Here is a 19367-nt window from a genome sequence, read left to right as displayed (position 1 = left end):
AAACACATTTTAAATGATCTCTCTTTTTATAACTTTAATAAATCGAATATATATATATATATATATATATATATATATATATATATATATATATATATATATATATATATATATATATATATATATATATATATATATATATATATATATATATATATATATATATATATATATATATATATATATATATATATATATATATATATATATATATATATATTATATACATATATATATATATATATGTATATCAAACGCTGTCAATCCCCCTTTTTTTGTAATCTGGTTATGATGATGTTTTTATTATTTTTTTTGATATCATGAGAAATAGAAACAATCCTTGAAATAAGGATTGCTTTCTGTAAAGTACAAATGAAGTTCTGGTCTGCCCTACCCTTCTTAGTTTCTGCTTGTTTTGAGTTTTACTTGGTTATTTTTTGTAGTTTCTGTTCTGTTTGGGTTTCATTTATTTATTGATGCTGATTTGTGTTAGTTTTATATTTAACTTTATCTTTGCTTATATTTGGTTTAAGGTAGCCTTTTACTTTTCTTTGAAAAACTTGTTTTGTGGAAAAAGTTTTTTAAATTAATTGCTTAAAAAATCAACAGTAATCATTATAACAACATGTAGTTAAAAGGTAAAAAGGTAAAGGATGCGGCACTAGACCCTTAAGGTCCAAACCGGCGGTGCTGATCTCCATTTCGTGGCCCTTCAGCCAGGAAGTGCAATGGGGGGGCTGGGGGCCAGCCAACCTATGCTAACATGTAACATGTAGTTAGGCGTCAATTGTCTATATGTTCAGATGAAATTGAATCAATTGGATAAGTTTTGACAAAAAATGGTAGCCTAAGATTAAATTGAAATTCATCATGTAAAGTCAGAAAACACAATTTGACAGATTTTCTTATGACTAAAACTAAAACCAATCATGTGTGAATTGCTTAGTTACAAGCTGCAAGAAAAAGAAGAATGGACATTGTTCCTAGGGATTATTCACCAATTAAGATGTAATAAAATAGTTTAATACAAAAGCTACCCTTACCTAAAAGTTTGTCTTAGTAGTGTTAACTTTAAGTTTTATTGGAAATCTGATTAGTCTGAACTGTACTTCTCCAGCTCGTAAATATCAAGATAAGTGGCTCCAGAAGTCTTTTACAATGCCAGACTTCTTACTATGCAGTTTCTTTCAAAACTATAATTAACTCTTGTACAGGACACTAACCATTTCCTGCTTAAAACCTTGCTTGACTTGAAATATCTTCATTTTCTATCTTGTACTTCTTTCACGTCTTTCAATTTTCATGGCCAGCTTCCTGCTGCCCTATGTAGTAATATATTTTTTATTTCTGAGCAATCGACTTGACATTTCCTTCCTTCCAATAACTTGCAGATACCTTATAGGCTACCCCATCAATACGGTTTGACTTCAATCCTCTGATAGCTTGTAAGATAATAGGGAACACTCTCCCAGAGTCTGCACAGAGCTGCCACTCGTTTGGTATCTTCAAAAAGTATGCTATAGAATTTCTTTTTAATAATTAAGTTTTCCCCCTGGTTTCCTTGAAGTTGATGTCTCCGGATAGGGATTGCTGTTTGATTGAGTTGATGGAATCATTTACTACCTCCCTGCCTAGCTTGTGATTTTTGGGATTGTTTAGGTAGGCAACTTGATTATGGATTTTTTTTTTTTCCTTTTTTGTGTGTGTTTACGTGTGTATTGAGTTTCTTGAGGGTATGAATGCATTAAGGTAAAGATGTTCTTTCTATTTATTTGTTTCATTTTTGTTCTCCCTTTTTTTTTCTTTGTCATAGAGCCTTATGGTGGAAACTAAGTTGAAGTGTTTGTTGTAAGTTTATTGCTGAATAAATAAACTTTGAATTCTAATATGGACCAGATGGGTTACTGTTAACCAGCCTTATGAACTCAACGGCCAATTTTGTGAAAGCTGAGATAAATTAAAACAATGAACAAAGGAAATTTAAGAATTTGAGAAATTATTCAGTCTTGCTCAATTTATAAATTCATTTTCTTTTGCTGATTTTTCTTATTCAGATTCGTGAGTAGTGTGCTTTTATTGCTGTTAAACAATCTTAAAAATTGTTTTAGAGAGACATATTTTTCAATACCAATGTCCAAAAGGTTTGAGCCCCCCTTCCTTTTTGTCAAGCTTTGACTGTCCATTATCCGAACCTGTATTGCATTAAAGTACTGTATGTTGTTATTCTTTGCAATGTTGCTCAGTAAGAGTCTTAGGTGATGAAATTTTCTTCATAAAACTTTGGAACTTTATAAGTTGGGAACAATTTACATCAGTATTTACACAAGTGTAGAATTCTGTTTAGAGGAATTATTATAGCCGTAAAAACATTTTAAGGTTCTTCAAAAGATAGTAGGATACACAGAAAAAAAAAAATTGGACAAAGCTTAGAGTTTTGTCCAATTAGCCAACAGTAGTTGGTCGTTTTTATTGATCACTTTAAAAATCATTTTTCTTGTGGAAGTAAAGAGCAAAGCTGTAATTATTCATAGACAAATAAAGATGGTTCGTAATTAGACCTATTGTACCTATTTAAACTAATGAATATTTTATATGACCTTTTAGTTTAGTATTGTTTTTAGCATTCCATGGTATCATACTCTATCAAGTTATCTTTGAGATATAACTCTATTTCCTTTTATAGGCAAATCAAATTTCATGGATGCTATTAGTTTTGTTATGGGAGAAAAAACTTCTAGTCTTCGAGTAAAACGGTTAGGTGATTTGATCCATGGAGCTTCGATAAACAGACCAGTGTCAAACAGGTAAGAACTTGTACCCTAAAGTGATCACACCATTCAATCCTTGCATAAATCAATTATAGGTGCACATATATTTGCATCTTATAGAAAGAGGTTGTCAGAGGCTATTTCGTAATGTACAGGGTGGACCAAAAGTCGTTGACCCATTTGTATTTTAAATAACTGTTTTTATTTTAACAGTTATATGCATGAAATTATTGTATCATTGATAAAGGGGATAAAGTTTATCTTCTATGACAAATTTACCTTAGTAAGATTGAGAAGCTTATATTGTTAAATGCGGAAAATAACATCCTGTATATGCCTTCCATTTTCTGCTTCTCCAATTTGAGCTCTTATGATTACCTCTGCTATAACCTTTTTCATAGTTTCTGGCCTTATTTTTCTAGTGAGGTTTCCCTTTAGCTATATTAACCATTGGGGTCAAAGGGAAACATCACTAGAGAAAAAAGAGAAATGAGGCCAGAAACTTTGGAAAAGGCTATGGCAGAGGTAATCAAAAGAGCTCAAATTGGAGAAGCAGGAAATGGAAGGCATCCTGTTACATCCTTATTTCTCTTATTTATCTAGTGATATTTAGCTCTATTAAACGTTAGGTCTTATTGACAAAAATTTTCTCCTTTAGATATCTCCATAAGAATAAAGTCAGGCTGGTGAGAGTAGGAGAATGAGGCGGCCAATCGATGTCATGAGATCAAAAAATTATTCTTCCATTAAAACGTTCCCATGCAATGTACAATTCGTGTACGCTGGGCGACGCTTAATTTTTCCATAATTAATTTTAAGGATCTGAAAAAAAAATACAAAAAAATACTATGAAATTAAAAAAGTAAGGAGAAATAAGAGATATTTAAACAGGTCATTGACTTTCCACTCCTCCCTGTACTTCTTTATGGAATTGAGCCCCCGCCTTGGAAAAATTTCTGTGATTCATAACACTACTTCCTTGATCTATGTGTATCTATGAACTGCCTTGAGTCAAATAAAAAAAAGGTAAAACAACAAGGGCTTATTTTGAGACAGTGAAAATTTTTTCAAAATGAACATTTCAGCAAAGCATAGATAAATATAAAGTAAGACTTACGATAAAATACGTGACCATTGAAACTATAAAAAAAAGAAGAAATTATAACAGTCCTATCATCATCACTTCAAGGAAGTTCAACAACTACAACTTGAACTCCCGGTTGAGTCCTGGTTGAACTTCCTTGAAGTATATGATGCTCGGACTGTTTTTTTTTTTTAGTTTTAATAATTATACATTTAATTTTAAGTTCTAATTTATCTGCACTTTGTTCTCATAGATGTGAGCTCTTATCACCCCTTATAGACATTTTAATGAAATATTCATTAAAAAAAATTTCCACCATCTTAAAATAATTCCTCGTTATTTCACCTTTAGTTTTTGTATTATGGAAAGGCAGTGTGGACTCTGTCGTTATTTGGATTGAATCAAGGACTACCACTCCTTAAAATTCTCCACAAGATATAGAAATTTCAGTCCTGGGTTTGGGATGTTGGGAAGAATGTACATATTAAATATTACAAATCTTGATTTTTTTTTCAAATCTTGGGATTAAATAAGGACCCAGAATATAACAAATAAACCAAGTGCATGAAGGACTTCTTGATATATATATAGTATTCATGGCACTAATACTGGTACAGATATTTTTAAAGGAGTTGAAATGGCCATTAATCAAAAGAACTTCCGATGGAAAACTTGAAATGTATTACAACTGATGGAGGCAAAAACGTGAGTGGGAAAGATAAAGGAGTGGTCGCTCTTGTGTCAAAGGCTGTAGAGACTGATGGTGGTTCAAAACCACTAGTCTTACATTGTATCATTCATCAACAGTCTTTGTGCGGAAAATATTTGGATATGTCTGAAGTTCTGAAACGAGTCATATCAACTGTTAATTTTGTCAGATCTTTTGGGCTGAATGACCGACAATTCCGACGATTTATTGAAGAAATTGGAGAAAATGGATTACTTTGTCATACTGCCGTACGTTGGCTTAGTTATGGGAAAGTCCTTCAGCGCTTTTTGTACTTCGAGCAGTGACTTTCGCCACCACCAGTCTGACTTTCGCCAACATTCGCCCCATTACACTCACTTCTGTTTTTTCCAAACTTTATGAAGGTTTCCTCTGTGGCTGGCTTAAGGATAAAATTTGTCCGCGTATTGACACCCGGCAGTTTGGTAACTTAAAGAAAACTTCCACCACCCATTACCTTGTGCACTTAATGCACACCATCATAAGTGACCTTGATAGACCAAAAGTCTGGCTGAACCTTGTCTTAGTTGATTTCCAAAGAGCTTTTGACCTGGTTGACCACACCACATTAATTTGTTCACTACTGGTTAACTTTAAACTTGATCCTCTGTTAGTAAATATTGTTATATCGTTCCTTTCAAATAGATCTCAAGTTGTTAAATACAAAAATATTTTCTCTAACCCCCTCCCTATGTATTGTGGAATCCCTCAAGGAACCTTACCACTTTTATTTCTAGTCATGATTAACGATATTGGTAAGGACTTCCCCCAAAGGTGGAAATACGTGGATGACTAGTCGATCCTCGAAATATGTAACAGAAATATTAAAGGTGACCACCTTGAAATTCTAACCCACATTTCAGATGAACCTAAGAACCTAAATATGAAAGTAAATTCCACTAAATCAAATATAATGACGATAAATTTCTTGAAATCTGCTCCCGCCTTCCTTGACCCTATCACCCCAGATATTTCTGTGTCTTCCTTTAAATTACTTGGGGTTACAATTTCATCTAATTTAAAGAGGGATATCCACGTGAAAGATATTGTCCGTAGAGCTAATGCGTCCATGTCTCTCCTTAAGCTCTTGAATAAATTTAACGTCCCCTCATCCCATTCTTTAAGAATTTATACTTCCTTTGTCCGCCCGCATCTTGAATATGCTTGTCCAGTTTGGCATCCTGGCATCTCCCGTGATGAATCAGATAATATTGAATCTATTCAAAAAAGAGCCCTAAGAATAATTTTTAAAGAAACTTTGGTACCATATTCACTCCTTCTAAAAAAGGCCAAGTTGGTAACTCTAGAGCACAGGAGAAGAACGTTGTGTCTCCGTTTTGCAAAAAATGCAATAATAAAACCTCGCGCGGAAAATATTTCCCCCAAAAGACGCTCCCCATCCAGACACCGCCTGCCACGTACTGTTTCTGAACCCGTCCCTATCTTGTCCCCCATCCGTTGTTTAACCTCCAGATATGAAAAAACCTTTGTCCCCTTCATTACTGATCAAATAAACCACTAGTTGTTTTTTTTTTGTACTGGTGATACCCATGCTTGTGTCCGTTTGGTTCTTCCGTTCCCTCCCCTTTTTATATACTCTCTTTTAAACTTTTTTAACACTATTTTTATCTCAATTTTTTTGGGGGTTTTGTTTTAGTTTGTGCCTTTTTAACTTTCTTACATTTGACACTTTTTGTTTTTTAGACTAATGAATGGCTTTGCCTTTCTGATATTGTTGTTTTTGGCACTGTTTAGCCAGTTTTTTAGTTCTTGTGCTATTTCTATGCTTTTTTTATCATATGACCCCGAAATGCGAATTCGGCCCTTCGGGGCTTGTGATAGTCATTTTTTGAAATAAATATCTTATCTTATCTCTTACTGAATTACAAAACAACGCATGGCTGTGGAGCATTCTATGTTGATTTGACAAAACATGTGAACGAACTGAATTTGACATAACAAGGAGAAAACCAGCATCTTCATGATTTATACACTAATATCAAATCATTCCGGAAGAAAATGATACTGTTTCAATCACAACTGCAAATTAAATGTTTTTCATATTTTTAAACATGTGAAATATTCAGCCACACTACTGAGACTGAGTTTTCAATCGATTTTGCAATCGAAACTTTGAGTGCTTTGAAAATAAATTTTGATACTCGTTTCTCGGACTTTGATGGCATTCGGACTTTTGATACTGATATTGAAACCCTAGCCCCGCAACTTCAAATGGAAATGATTGATCTGCAGTGCAGTGATATAATCAAGAACAAATATCAAAACTCATCTTAGTTAGAATTTTATAAGAGTCTTCCACTGACACAATTTGATAATTTGCATAAATTTGCTCGTGGACCGTTTTCTCTTTTTGGTACTACTTATTTGGGTCAGAAGACCTTCTCCAAAATGAAGTACTACACAGAAAATATTTACGGATCTAAGTTAACTGATGAGCATCTTAAATCCTTTTTAATAATTGGTACACGTAAAATTAGTCAACAACTACAAACTATTGTCAGTGGAAAATCTCGATTACTATTTCATATGTTATTGTGCTTGTTGTTAGTTACTTTTTTATTTCAAATGTATAAAATGTTTGTTGGATTCATTTCAATAATTTGTTATTTGTTATATACTGAAGTTAAATTTTCTGCATATTATACATGTCTTTACTCATTACAACTCTGTGTTTCTTTATCCAACTTATCACAAAAACAAAAACAATAAGCCTACAACAATGTTATGAGTAGTTAACCTCATGACCATATCAATGTAGATGTCCTATTAATAATTGTTCAACATATAATTAGAATACTTCAGTAAACTAAATTTAATTTGCTATGAAAATATGTTCTCTAAAAGAAGTTTTCAAGAATGCTAGCTCTCCGCTGGCCGGACAAAACTCTTCTCTTTAAAGAAACATTTTTTTCTTCTCACATTTTTTGGGTAGTAGTTCTACAGGGCTAAGAATTGAGACTGGTTTTGATGAAATCATAGAATATATGGATTATCTTCAGGCCAGGTCATACTAACAAGGAACTGTTTTTGCTACGATAACTAAGGACTCCCGTCATTGTCCCTTACTAACTAACTTGATTTTTAGATTTCGTCTTTGTATGCGTCACATTGACTGTTGTCCAGTAATAAAGCTTTTTAAAGTTCGGCTCTTTGAATCTGTCAATTTTTCTCATTCATTTTTATTTTATTCTTCAGAGCTGCAGTTACTGCTGAATTTGAGTTAGCTGATGGTACAATCAAACGATTTACAAGATCAATTGCTAGCTCATCTTCTGAGCATCGGATTGATGAAGAAACAGTTACCAGTCAAGTCTACCTTCAAGAGTTGGAAAAGCTAGGCATTAATGCCAAAGCAAAGAATTTTTTAGTTTTTCAAGGGGCTGTTGAGTCGATTGCTATGAAGAGTCCCAAAGAAAGAACTGCTCTTTTCGAAGAAATCAGCGGGTAATTTTGTTTTTTCCCTTTCGCAAACTACTTTTCTTTTGCTTGACGAGGAAACGTTTGTACAATACCAAATTTATCCTGTAAGAAAAATGGGTAAATTAATGAAGACTTGCTGCCTCAGAAAACTAAACATTCCCCAGAAACTTACATACCCTAAATGCTTATTGTTTATCAAAATAGATTTATTTTCTGTTTTCCAGGCAATTCAGTTTATTTTTATTTCCGGCTGATTTTCTCTTAATTTTTGAAAACAATTTAATCTTTTTTAAATAAGGTGCCGTTTTTAATGTTATATATAATGAATATGGCGTAAGAAAAAAGTCAAAATATAAACAATATAACAAATTTCAATTTAGTAAATTGTCCAGTATGCACATCTTTCTATCCTTTGCACAGCTCTGTTGTTCTTTGGCGCTTAAACTATTTTTAACCACTGGTGTAAACTAAGGGGGGGGGGAGAGGCAGAGAGGCATGCGCTCTGATAGATTTTCCTGAATTGACGCCACTATTTAAAAAAAAATCTAGACACTTATGAATAAGTAGGGAAAATAGTATTGAAAGCTTGTGAAAAAGCGAGTGTTGGCACACAGGTAATTTCAATATTATCATAATATTGGCTTTCTACATAAATTTAATGTTTTTCTGCATAAAAATAATAGATCCATTCATTCATTTATTAGTGTTAAATAATTTTAAAGAAATATTAATAAAATTAAATGATAAGGCTAGAAGTAAAGTTGTAGCCATCCAAATATGTTGTATTCTAAAGGACTGTTCAATTCGAAACGTTGATTCTTGTTGAAATTGCTGCGATTTTACTCAGTGCAAAATAAAGTTATGCCTTAACTTTATTCAAAAACTAACTGTTTTACATAAATTTTGGAGACAGACTCGCTGTAAAAACGAACGAATCCTGACTTGATGCAAAAACAAATTCTCACTTAGCGTGAAAACAGTAAGTCCCTACTTTCTACAAAAAGGAGTTAAGCCATTTACAAAATAATCAAATGCACTATTGTCACGTAAAATTTAAATTACAGTCCTATTTTTTGCTCTTAAGAAAATGAAAAAAGAAACATAATAATACCAAATTAATATAAGAAACATGAACACAAAACATTATAATCTCTATAACTGTTATGTATCTGCCTACAAAAACAAGCCTATGAAAGGTTGTTAAATATCCCTACAATAGCTTGCTAAAATTACCAATTAGAAAAGGGACAGAAATGAATTTAGGAAAATGTTTAAGTAAAAAAGCCTTAAAAGAAAAGTAAAGAGCAATATTGAAACATAAAATGAGCAGAAATAAAATCACATAGGAAGTCAAACTTAAGGCCAACATATATTACTATGAATTTTGGAATGAACTTAAAACGAACAAAGGCTGTTTTTGATACTATCCTCCTTTTAATTACGTTTTACCCAAAAGTATTGAAAATTAATATCTAAACAGAGCTTTTAAAGTCAATTGGCAATATTTCAATCAATCTATGAAGCGTAGAGTTTGGTTTAGGCTTCATTTTACTCATTCATAGTAATTTCTGTTCGTTTTTAGTTTGACATAATACTTGACTTTATGTCTATTCGTTTTAGGTTTTAGTATCGCTATGAGACAATAAAATTCGCGGAATCACTGTATTGTGAATGCCATTGGAACACTGAAATGCAGTGGTGCCAGTGATGCAGTGTTCGCTTAAATTTCGTTGAATTGTGCAATTGTTTTCATTTCTTTAAACTATGATGTCCTGGTTGTAGCTCTGTTCTTGTACGTATGTTTTGCTATTGGTACGATGGAGTGATAACACTGGGAGTGTGATAGCAGTGATGCAATGTTCGCTTGCATTTCATGGAGTCGTGCAATTGTTTTCATTTCTTTAAATCATGTTGTCTTGGTTAGCTCTGTTTTTATGCGTGGATTTTGCTATTGATACGATAGAGTGATAACACTGGAGGTGTGAAAGCAGTGATGCAATGGTCGCTTGCATTCCGTTGAGTCGTCCAATTGTTTTCATTTCTTTAGACGATGTTGTCTTGATTGTAGCTTTGTTTTGTACTTTTGTTTTGCTATTGGTACGATGGAAATTGATCGTGATTTTGGTGAGCAACAAGTTGTGATAAAAGTCCTTGTGACAGCCGGGAAAACAAACTCGGAAATTCTTGAGCTGGTGAACCTAGTTTGCAGAGATCGTCTTTAGAAAAGAAGGGCGTTCTTCGTGCAGCTGGTGATGTTCAGAGAGGGCAGGATCTTGATAAAAAAAAAGTCTGGACGCCAAAACAAAAATCAAGGCGATTCTGGTGTTTTTTTTTTACTCACGTGGAATTTTACTTCAAGAATGTGTTTCCCTGGATCATACAGTTAATTCTACTTACAAGCTAGAAGTGTTGAAACGAATACATGAAAAAATTCGAAGAAAGAGAACTGATTTGTGGGAAAATCAGTCAGGGGTGTATTGCTGTAACAATGCACCCTCTCATACTGGAATTCCCTTTGACTTTTTTTAGCCCCAAAAGTTAAATGAAAATTAAAAAGGCAACATTTTCAGACTTTTGAGACCAATAAAGAGTCAACGTCAGAAGCATTGTCAAGGGTAGCACGAACAATGCTGTGAGTACATTGCAGGCTAGAAAATACGAACGAAAAGTGCATGACAGCTGAAGAGGAGTACTTTGAAGGATGAAATGTTTAATGATCGGATTTTTTTTCAATAAAAGGTTTTTGAAGCATTAGTCCACCAACTTTATTATCATGTCTTTATAAGTAAAATCATAATCTCACTTCATTGTAGCTGGTAGCAAAACTCTTAAAGGATGTACACACTTTCTGAGTGGTAATTCTTGTTAATTTTTTAGGCTTTTAAAATTCCTTTGAAGAGTATGAGCTAATCCGTTTTACATATGGGCTATAGCACTGTACAAGGTGCTATTTGACTTTAGTCAAAATGAAATGAGTCTAAGACACATCCACATAAAATCGACGTTCGTTTGATTGGTTCGATGCGTTTTTTCTGGAAATAATCGAATTATTTTGACCTTTATTTTCTTTGATTTTAATGGTCTGTTAAGTTATTTTGTCTTTAATCAAGATTGAAAGGGCCAAGGCAAAAAAATTTGTTCTATCGTTGAATGATTCCTGTAAACCTTGATATAGTAAGATCAAAGACTGAGGGTTCGAGCCAGTTTAAAAATTAATCTCATCGTTTGTTTCATTTTTTTAAGTTTTCTTTTGTTAAAATGAAACAAACCCAAATGCATACACTTACAATCGACATACTTGATCGAGCAAATGAAAGGTCAGATGGGAATAAGTCTTTTTATTAGACAGTGAAAACATACAAAAAATCTGGATTCTTCGATCACAAACACCAGTGGTCGTCATCATCGGTTTTTCTGCTAATGACGACCACTGGTGTATGTGGTCGAAATATCCAGATCTGGCTTCTTCGATCACAAACACCAGTGGTCGTCACCATCGGTTTTTCTGCTAATGACGACCACTGGTGTATGTGGTCGAAATATCCAGATTTTTAGCATCTGTTTACACTGTCAGTGTGATCTTAGAAAAAAAGAAGAAAAAAAACTAATTCGAGGTATTACGTTAAAAAATACATACTTAATCGATCGGTTTGATCTGGTTTTTGGGCTTAAATTTGATTCTAAACATGTTTAAAAGTTTCTTTTGTTGGAAATGAATTATATCTTGTTGTAGAATTACAGTAAATTGCAGTTTTGGGCAGCAATATTTGTCCTTGAAACGAATCTTCTGGTTTTAATGCTCCCCATTAAAGTTTATTTTGTGTCCATATATCGTATTTTGTGTTACTTTAGTCGATACGGCTCTATTGCTTATAGGTCTGGTGCACTAAAAGAAGAATATGAAAAATTAAAAGCGGAGATGTTAAAAGCAGAAGAGGAAACGCAGCATACATATCAGAAGAAGAAAGGTATTGCTGCAGAAAGGAAAGAAGCTAAAATGGAAAAGGAAGAAGCCGATAAATATCAAAGATTGACAGAGGAGCTGGTAAGCTATCTTGAAAAATGTTGTGTACATCCCCTACTGGTCCGTAGGCCCCCTACCCTGTTATATGTGGGGGTCAGGTCTGATCTGGAGTAAATTTTTGTCTTCTTCATCCAAGACAATAAAGTAGTTTGTTTTAACAGTAACAATAATAATAATAATAATTTATTTATGCTCCTCTGTGTACATACATCATGTACACAGAGGAGTATAGGAAATAAATAAAAAGAAAACTGAAAAATACAAAATTGCACTTCTACCAAAAAGGACGACAGTGAGAGGCTTATAATGCCCATAATAACTCATGAATATATAATACGTAGCTTATGATAAACCAATATTACATAACACCAAAAGCACTCCTAAAGCGTTAAGCATGAAGAATCATTATAGATAACGCAGAAATAGCTGTTTTATGAAAGCAATAGTGACAAAACTATTTTTTCCAGTAAATCACACAATTAAGGGAACAATTCATTATATTTTCTCTAGATCGTCTAAGAAATCGGTCGTTTTGTTGATCCATTTTAATAGTAATATCAAATATTACAAATTTTCGTATAATATACCTATTTTTGATCCATAGTGGAATTCCAAGAAAATATTTACAAAACCGGAAAAAGTACACGTGGATACGCTTTTTATCACTTTTGCTTACAAACTTCAAAAATGGAACAATGAAAAATACATAAGGTGCAAACATTGAATTATAAATTATAGCAAGTGTTTGTTTATCAAAACGACTTTTCACCCTGACTAGCAGGCCATAAGTTTTTCCCAGTACAGACAATAACACCAACTCCCATTTAACTTTAATTGTCGGGCCAAAAGGCAAGCCAAGGCATTTAATGGAATCATTATTAAAGATATTAAGTGATCCCACCCTGATTGAATGGTGCTGGAAATCCCTGTTATTGTTTGCTACTAGGAATTCTGTTTTAGTAGGTTCAATCTCTAATCCTATCTCCCGCAGATGTGAATGTAATATATTAATTGCATTCTGTATTGATATTTAATTTTCCGAAAATAACAAAATATCATCAGCATACGACAAGTGGCTAATGTCGATACCGTCAATGACATATGAGGGTAGGTACCGTGTGGCTGTTCTAATTGCGTTATTAAATATGACGAGGCTAAGAACTGACCCTTGTTTTACTCCACGACGTAAAGAAGTTCGGTTTGAAAGTTTCCCCCCCGAAAAAATTCTCACAGATGAATTACCATACCAACCCGTCAAACACTGGCTTATAAATGGGTTCACTTCACTGCGTAACAATGATGAAAAAGCGTGGTTATGCAATATACTATCAAACGCTTTTGAAATATCAACTCCGCACACAAATAGTTGTTTTTTAAATTTGTGATGGTGTTCCAGTATTTCTAGAAATATTGCGTGTGCATTTTGAACCCCTACACCACTTCAAAAACCCAACTGATGGTCCCACATCACGTTTTGTTGATAAATATGAGAGTAAAATATTTTCAAATAATTTACTAATACCAGAACAAAGTGTTATGGGTCTATATAATGAACAATATGAAGGATCCTTGCCCTTCTTGCGTATACAAGCTACTTTACCTTCTCTCATCAAAGAAGGGACATAATGCTGGATTACTATTACTTGATATAATAACGTAAGATGTTCTAGTAGTTTTGAAGTACCATACAAAAGGTGCTCTGATAACAGACAATCTGGACCTGGGGCCCTCCCACATTTTAGTGATCTAACTTTGATCAGAAACAAAGATGGAGAAAAATAAACTAGGTTTTTGTATGGGTTCAACTCAGAAAAATGCTTATATGACAATTCACGATGACTCAATTCAGTTGATGGTGGGTTGGACAAAAATAAGGAGGTAAAGTGTCCACACCATTGTTCCTGCGGGATTTGGTCTGATAAATCAGCTGATTATTGCGTTAATCTATGAACCTCATTATAAAGTAACGTTGGATTATTCCTAATTTTGTTTGATATATCTTTTACCTGTTGTTTCTTCCATTTTGTCAGTAACTGTATATACTTCTTTTTTGTTGATTTAACTATCTGGAAAAGGGGGCCATTTCTCGGTCGGTTCCACTGATCCCAAATATGATACCATAGCCGATATTTCTCTTTTGCTTCGCCCAACCCAGGTATAACAGACCATCCCTTTTTTGTGTATTTTTACGGACTCTAATAACAGGAACCGCAACGGAAACAAAATGGCTTTACCAGACGCTCGTATTTTATGAGAAATTTTTGAGATATTTGCATGTGCTTTAGTATTTTTACAGACTCTAATAACAGGAACCGCAACGGAAGCAAAATGGCTTTACCAGACGCTCGTATTTTATGAGAAATTTTTGAGACATTTACATATGCTTTAGCAAACGTTCGTTAGATTTTTGGTTTCTGTAATTAGTAAGCATATAAACTGCAAAAATAACGGTATGACCTAGATCAACCGCAACAAAAGTATCATTCGTTTCATGTAAAACATAGAACTTTTCGATTTTGACCGTTTTTTTTTTCTATTAGGAAAATATTTATCTTTTAACACTGATTGAAGGTACGTACTATTAAGCTTGGGCTTCTGAATCAAAAGATGTTAACATTAGAGATATTTGTTGGAGTTACCCAATTTTGAAAGATATTTTATATTGCAAATAGTTTCTCATTCGTAACTTTAAAATGAATAGAATTTGCGTGTCCCCTATTAGCAGGAAAATTAGATCATTTAAGCTTAAAGTTCGTAATTTCAAAGATAGTGCATAAAGAAACCACAAAGTTCAGGGTTTTTCTTAGAACCTAAAATAAAGTTAAGGGATCAACATTTGTTTTCACTATGCAAACAGCTTTTAGAAATGTATAAACTGAATATATGGACGATTACAGAATTGGGGTATTTGACGTAAGCTTTATTTATTTTTCGTCTCAGCAAGCTTTTTCTTCTAAAAATAAGAATTTTAGTCCAGAGTCTTTTTCTTTTGTTATTCCTTTAGGCCCCAAGTAGAAGAAAAATAAACACGATTTTAATTCTGAAGTCTTAGTACAGAAGTCTCTTGTACTCGAACAGTTTCTTTTTTAAATTTAATTTAATTTATTTTACCTTTTGTTGGATTCGTACTAATTTTGTGTTTTTTTTTTTGTTCTTTTAGTTTGCTGATGACTGATATTAGTCTTGTAGCCGAAATATTCGCTTAGATTTCGTTTTCAATAACGATCTTGTTATGCATTATTTCTTTTTCTGGTGGACAGCCACTGTGGTCTGTGTTGTTACTAATTAAGAACCAACGAAGAATTCATCGATGTGCTAATGGTACACAAAAAATCCATTAAGGAAACTAAAAGCCAAGGACTAATAATATTAAACCGAATTCGTTTCCTACCGATCATAAAACCTATATAATTTATTTAATAATATTTTTCCCACAGTTTATGAAAAATCATCTTTTTTTGTTCTTTCTCCCAAATCAGATGTTTCGTAAGTTGGATTGCTCTTTATAAAAATTAATTAAAAATACTTTTTCCCCTAAAGCTTTGTTACTCAAAACGAACAGAAAAGACCTTCTAAAGACCAGTACATAATTTGGACCACTACATAATTTGCACTTTACTGAAAGCAATCTTCTGTTCTTTTTGGGTTTATTTTTTTTATTAATGGTAATTTGTGGTAGTTTACGCTTGGAAAATTGTTTGACTTTGGTGACTCATTTTTTGACTCATTTGTTGACAATTGTTGACTCATTTTTTGTTTAATGTAGCTCTTTACCTTTCTTTGAAAAACTTCTTTTGTGGAAAGCTTTTTTTATATATTAACTTTTAAAATAAGAAGTAAATGAAAAAAAAACTAAGTAAACCGTTGCAGCCATAACCATAAAATATTTGCTCTGAGTCACTCACCTTTCACATACATATAAGGACATTAAAAGAGAAGAATTGAAAAATAACAATTAAATGATTTATTAAGCGCAAAGGTGTTTGGGAATGTGAATTAACTGGTGGATTTTCTAAAATAAGTTAAATTCATACAAGGGGGGGGGGGGGGAGATCTGAGACATGATTTTAATTCGTAGAGGGTGTAGCATAATGGTAGATAGGGGGTCCAAGAGTCTGAAGGATCTTTGTAGCCATCACATGATCAAAAGCATAACGACCAAAATGACTTTCAGATGAGCTAAATGGAGCTATCTTAGATCAAAATTGTAAGTTTGTATGTAAATAAATTGTAATGTAAGCTGTAATTTATTAAAATTTACAGTAAGCTATTTAAAATAACTGTACTAACTTGAAAGAATGTTTGAGAGCTGGTCCACTCCTGGTAACCTAACTAACCATAAATATCGAAATTGAAATTGAACTTCTGAAGCACTAGTTACTATACTAAAGGGGAAGTATGAAAAAGACAAATAAAATAGTAAGTATCTGAAATAGCGTAACATTGAAAGTTATTAACGTTAGAACGAAATATTAGTTAATAGTTATAACTGTAAAAGAAACGTTATTTACATGACTGTAAAATAGCGCGCTAAAAGCGGGATTTCTAAAGTTGTTTAAATTGAGCTCCCTTTCGGGCCTGAATGAATTTTCAAAAAGCTCAATGTTATAGAAAATTCTTATTGCGCGAAAATAAACTGTATTTATGTGTTTGATATGGCCTAGATAGCCTAGTGTTAGTTTCAAGAACACTGTTTACATTTCATGTCCAAAAACCCAAACACTCTATTTTTCCATTCTTCAATTTTAGTTTTCAAAATCCGAACGGTAAATTTAAACTTGTTCTTCCTCAGGTTCATCACTTAAGCAAACTTTATAAAAGTAGTGCCAGGGAAACGAGGTAAAACTTTTTTTTTGAAAACTTTTCTATTGGCGACAACCATTAAGCTATAGAAAATAATTTTCTAAGTAAATTTAATGCTACAACTTAAATATTTCTAGATGGCGTTAAATGCTTATATTAGAATTTTATATGAAGCGGATTTTCAGACATTAACTGATTTTATTACAAAAATATTAAATTTTATCAAAACTGTGAAATTTGTTTTCTCAGCTAAAATAGAACACTTCAGACCTTTCAAATTTTTATCTAAAATGGCTATTTCATCTATTTTGATCACATCCATTTGGGGAAAAAGGGTGTGAAAGGGGGGGGGGCTGGTTGCCCTCCGATCACTTTTGATTCTTGAAAAGGAAACTAGCTCTTTCGATTTCCAATCAAGTTGAGTCTTCTCCCTGGGCTGTGGGGAGTTTTGCCAACCCTGGAGGCGTAGTTCTTTTACCTTTGGACCATTTTGAACAAAATCACTATCTCGAATTTTGATCAGATACATTCGGGGAAAAGAGGGCGTAGTGAGTGGGGCTAGTTGCCCTCCGGTCACTTTTGACTCTTTAAAAGGGCACTAATTTTCCAATTTACAGTCGAATGAGCCCCCGCCGTAGGTTATACACCCCCCGCCCCCTTCCATATAGAATAGTGCCATTAGCAGATTAGTTTTGATCAGTTCCGCTATTCATCATCATTCTAGAAAAGATTAGTGTCTTTGACTGATTAACTCTCTTGGATTAACTCTCCCAGTTCCTCGTTGTCATCAACAACTGCTAAACTTGTGTATCAAATTTTAGACTTTTTTTCATTCTGTGTCCGCCATTACAGCTGGCAACGTGCAAAACTAGATCTGTGTTTGAAGTTGTTTTTGGCAAGTAATATCTTCTGCTCAGAAACTTCAATGTTTTCAAATAGTTTTGTATCTGTATTCGTTTAAAAGTCTTAAACGAGTATTAATAGCCTATTCATATTAAAACACATATCTATATTTAAAAAAAACACGATTTAAAAAAATTACCCCATCATTTTTGTTACTGGGCTCTTTGTTTAGTTAAAGATTAAATGAACGGATTGTAAAATTAATAAAGAGGTAAAAAAAATGGCGGAAATTCCGTTATAATTGAATCCCAGGTTTTGCGGTCATGGAAACCAATAGATAAGATAGATAGATAAATTGTGTTTCATATAAATATAAACAACACAAATAATAAAAAAAATAACAGGGAGCTAAACTCGAAAGAAAGGCTAACAATTATTACAATGAGTTCAAGTACACCAAAAATAAAGATAAAGAAGATAAACCAAACACGTCATAATATATAGAAGAAGGACAAAGGAGGCTACCCCAGCACGGTAAAATCTAAAAATAATACTAAGAAACAAATTATCAAGAAGAATCACCCCGTCATCAAAGGTTAATAATATATTCTACTAATCTAGTCATTGAAAGTGATCGGCTATTAAGATTTTTAAATTTACTATTCAATTTTAGCCTATTTGCTATAGAAGAGGTTTGGTATCTTATTGAAAATTTATCTCTTTCACAACTAACCAAAGGGATTCTATACGCTCTAAAACGAACCGACGAAGAAGTGAGTGAGCAAATAGGGAGGGTTAACAAGAATTTGTGATTCATAAAAATAGCTCGCCGGAGACTAAATATCATAATGCCAGAGCGATAATTGCAATTTCCTAAGTTGATTAAGGTTTACTATATGAAGAAATAAAAATAATGTTTTTTTTTCAGAAAGATTTAGAAGTCGTGCAGGACGATGAAAGAAAGTACCAAGGATTCTTACGGCTTTATGTACAATGTCTGGAGGTGTTTAAAATGATTAGGAAATGTATTTAGGTAAATAATGGGACAATATCTTAGGTATGATTCTATTAAATAATGAAAAAGAATTTTAATAATCGAAAAAGGAAAAACATACTTAAATCCTTGTAAACATCCTAAATTTTGGGCTAATTTTATACGGAGATGGTCAGAATGACTACGAAAACATACAAGCTCATCAAGAATAATCCCCAAATATCTATGTGTCTTAACCCGTCCAATTCTACACCCAGAAACAACTAACTCATCAATCCCAACTTTAGCAACTCCTTGCTTAGATCTCCCAAAAACCATAAATTCTGTCTTAAACAAATTTAGAACTAGACGATTACAAGAAAACCACTGGATAACTGAATTCATTTCAGACGCCATATTCTCGATCAATAATGAAGGGGTTTTAGCTTCAACAGATACCACTTTATCATCTGCACACATAAGTGCTAGGCTATCCTTATAGGATACACAATTTTGGAGATCATATATATATATATATATATATATATATATATATATATATATATATATATATATATATATATATATATATATATATATATATATATATATATATATATATATATATATATATATATCAAAAATAGTAACGGTCCAAGTATAGACCCCCGGGGCACTCAAATATCATCCAGGGAGTTAGGCTG

At 32.9% G+C, this 19367-nt stretch overlaps 1 protein-coding gene across 1 annotated transcript in view; it reads left to right on the top strand.

The window, feature by feature from the left end:
- Positions 1 to 2687: 2687 nt before the first annotated feature.
- Positions 2688 to 19367, top strand: part of SMC1 (structural maintenance of chromosomes 1) — a 76291-nt gene continuing 59611 nt past the window's right edge. The window contains exons 1-3 of the mRNA XM_089102778.1: positions 2688 to 2804; positions 7796 to 8044; positions 11897 to 12065. Of these exons, the coding sequence (XP_088958904.1) occupies positions 2698 to 2804; positions 7796 to 8044; positions 11897 to 12065 (525 nt within the window). The 5' untranslated portion in view covers positions 2688 to 2697. The remainder of the gene's footprint in view (positions 2805 to 7795; positions 8045 to 11896; positions 12066 to 19367) is intronic.

This window comes from Artemia sp. Qi Xiang Cuo, chromosome 16, assembly GCF_049724085.1.
Source record: "Artemia sp. Qi Xiang Cuo chromosome 16, ASM4972408v1, whole genome shotgun sequence".
NCBI lineage: Eukaryota > Metazoa > Arthropoda > Branchiopoda > Anostraca > Artemiidae > Artemia > Artemia sp. Qi Xiang Cuo.
This window is presented reverse-complemented; position numbering and strand designations above follow the sequence as displayed.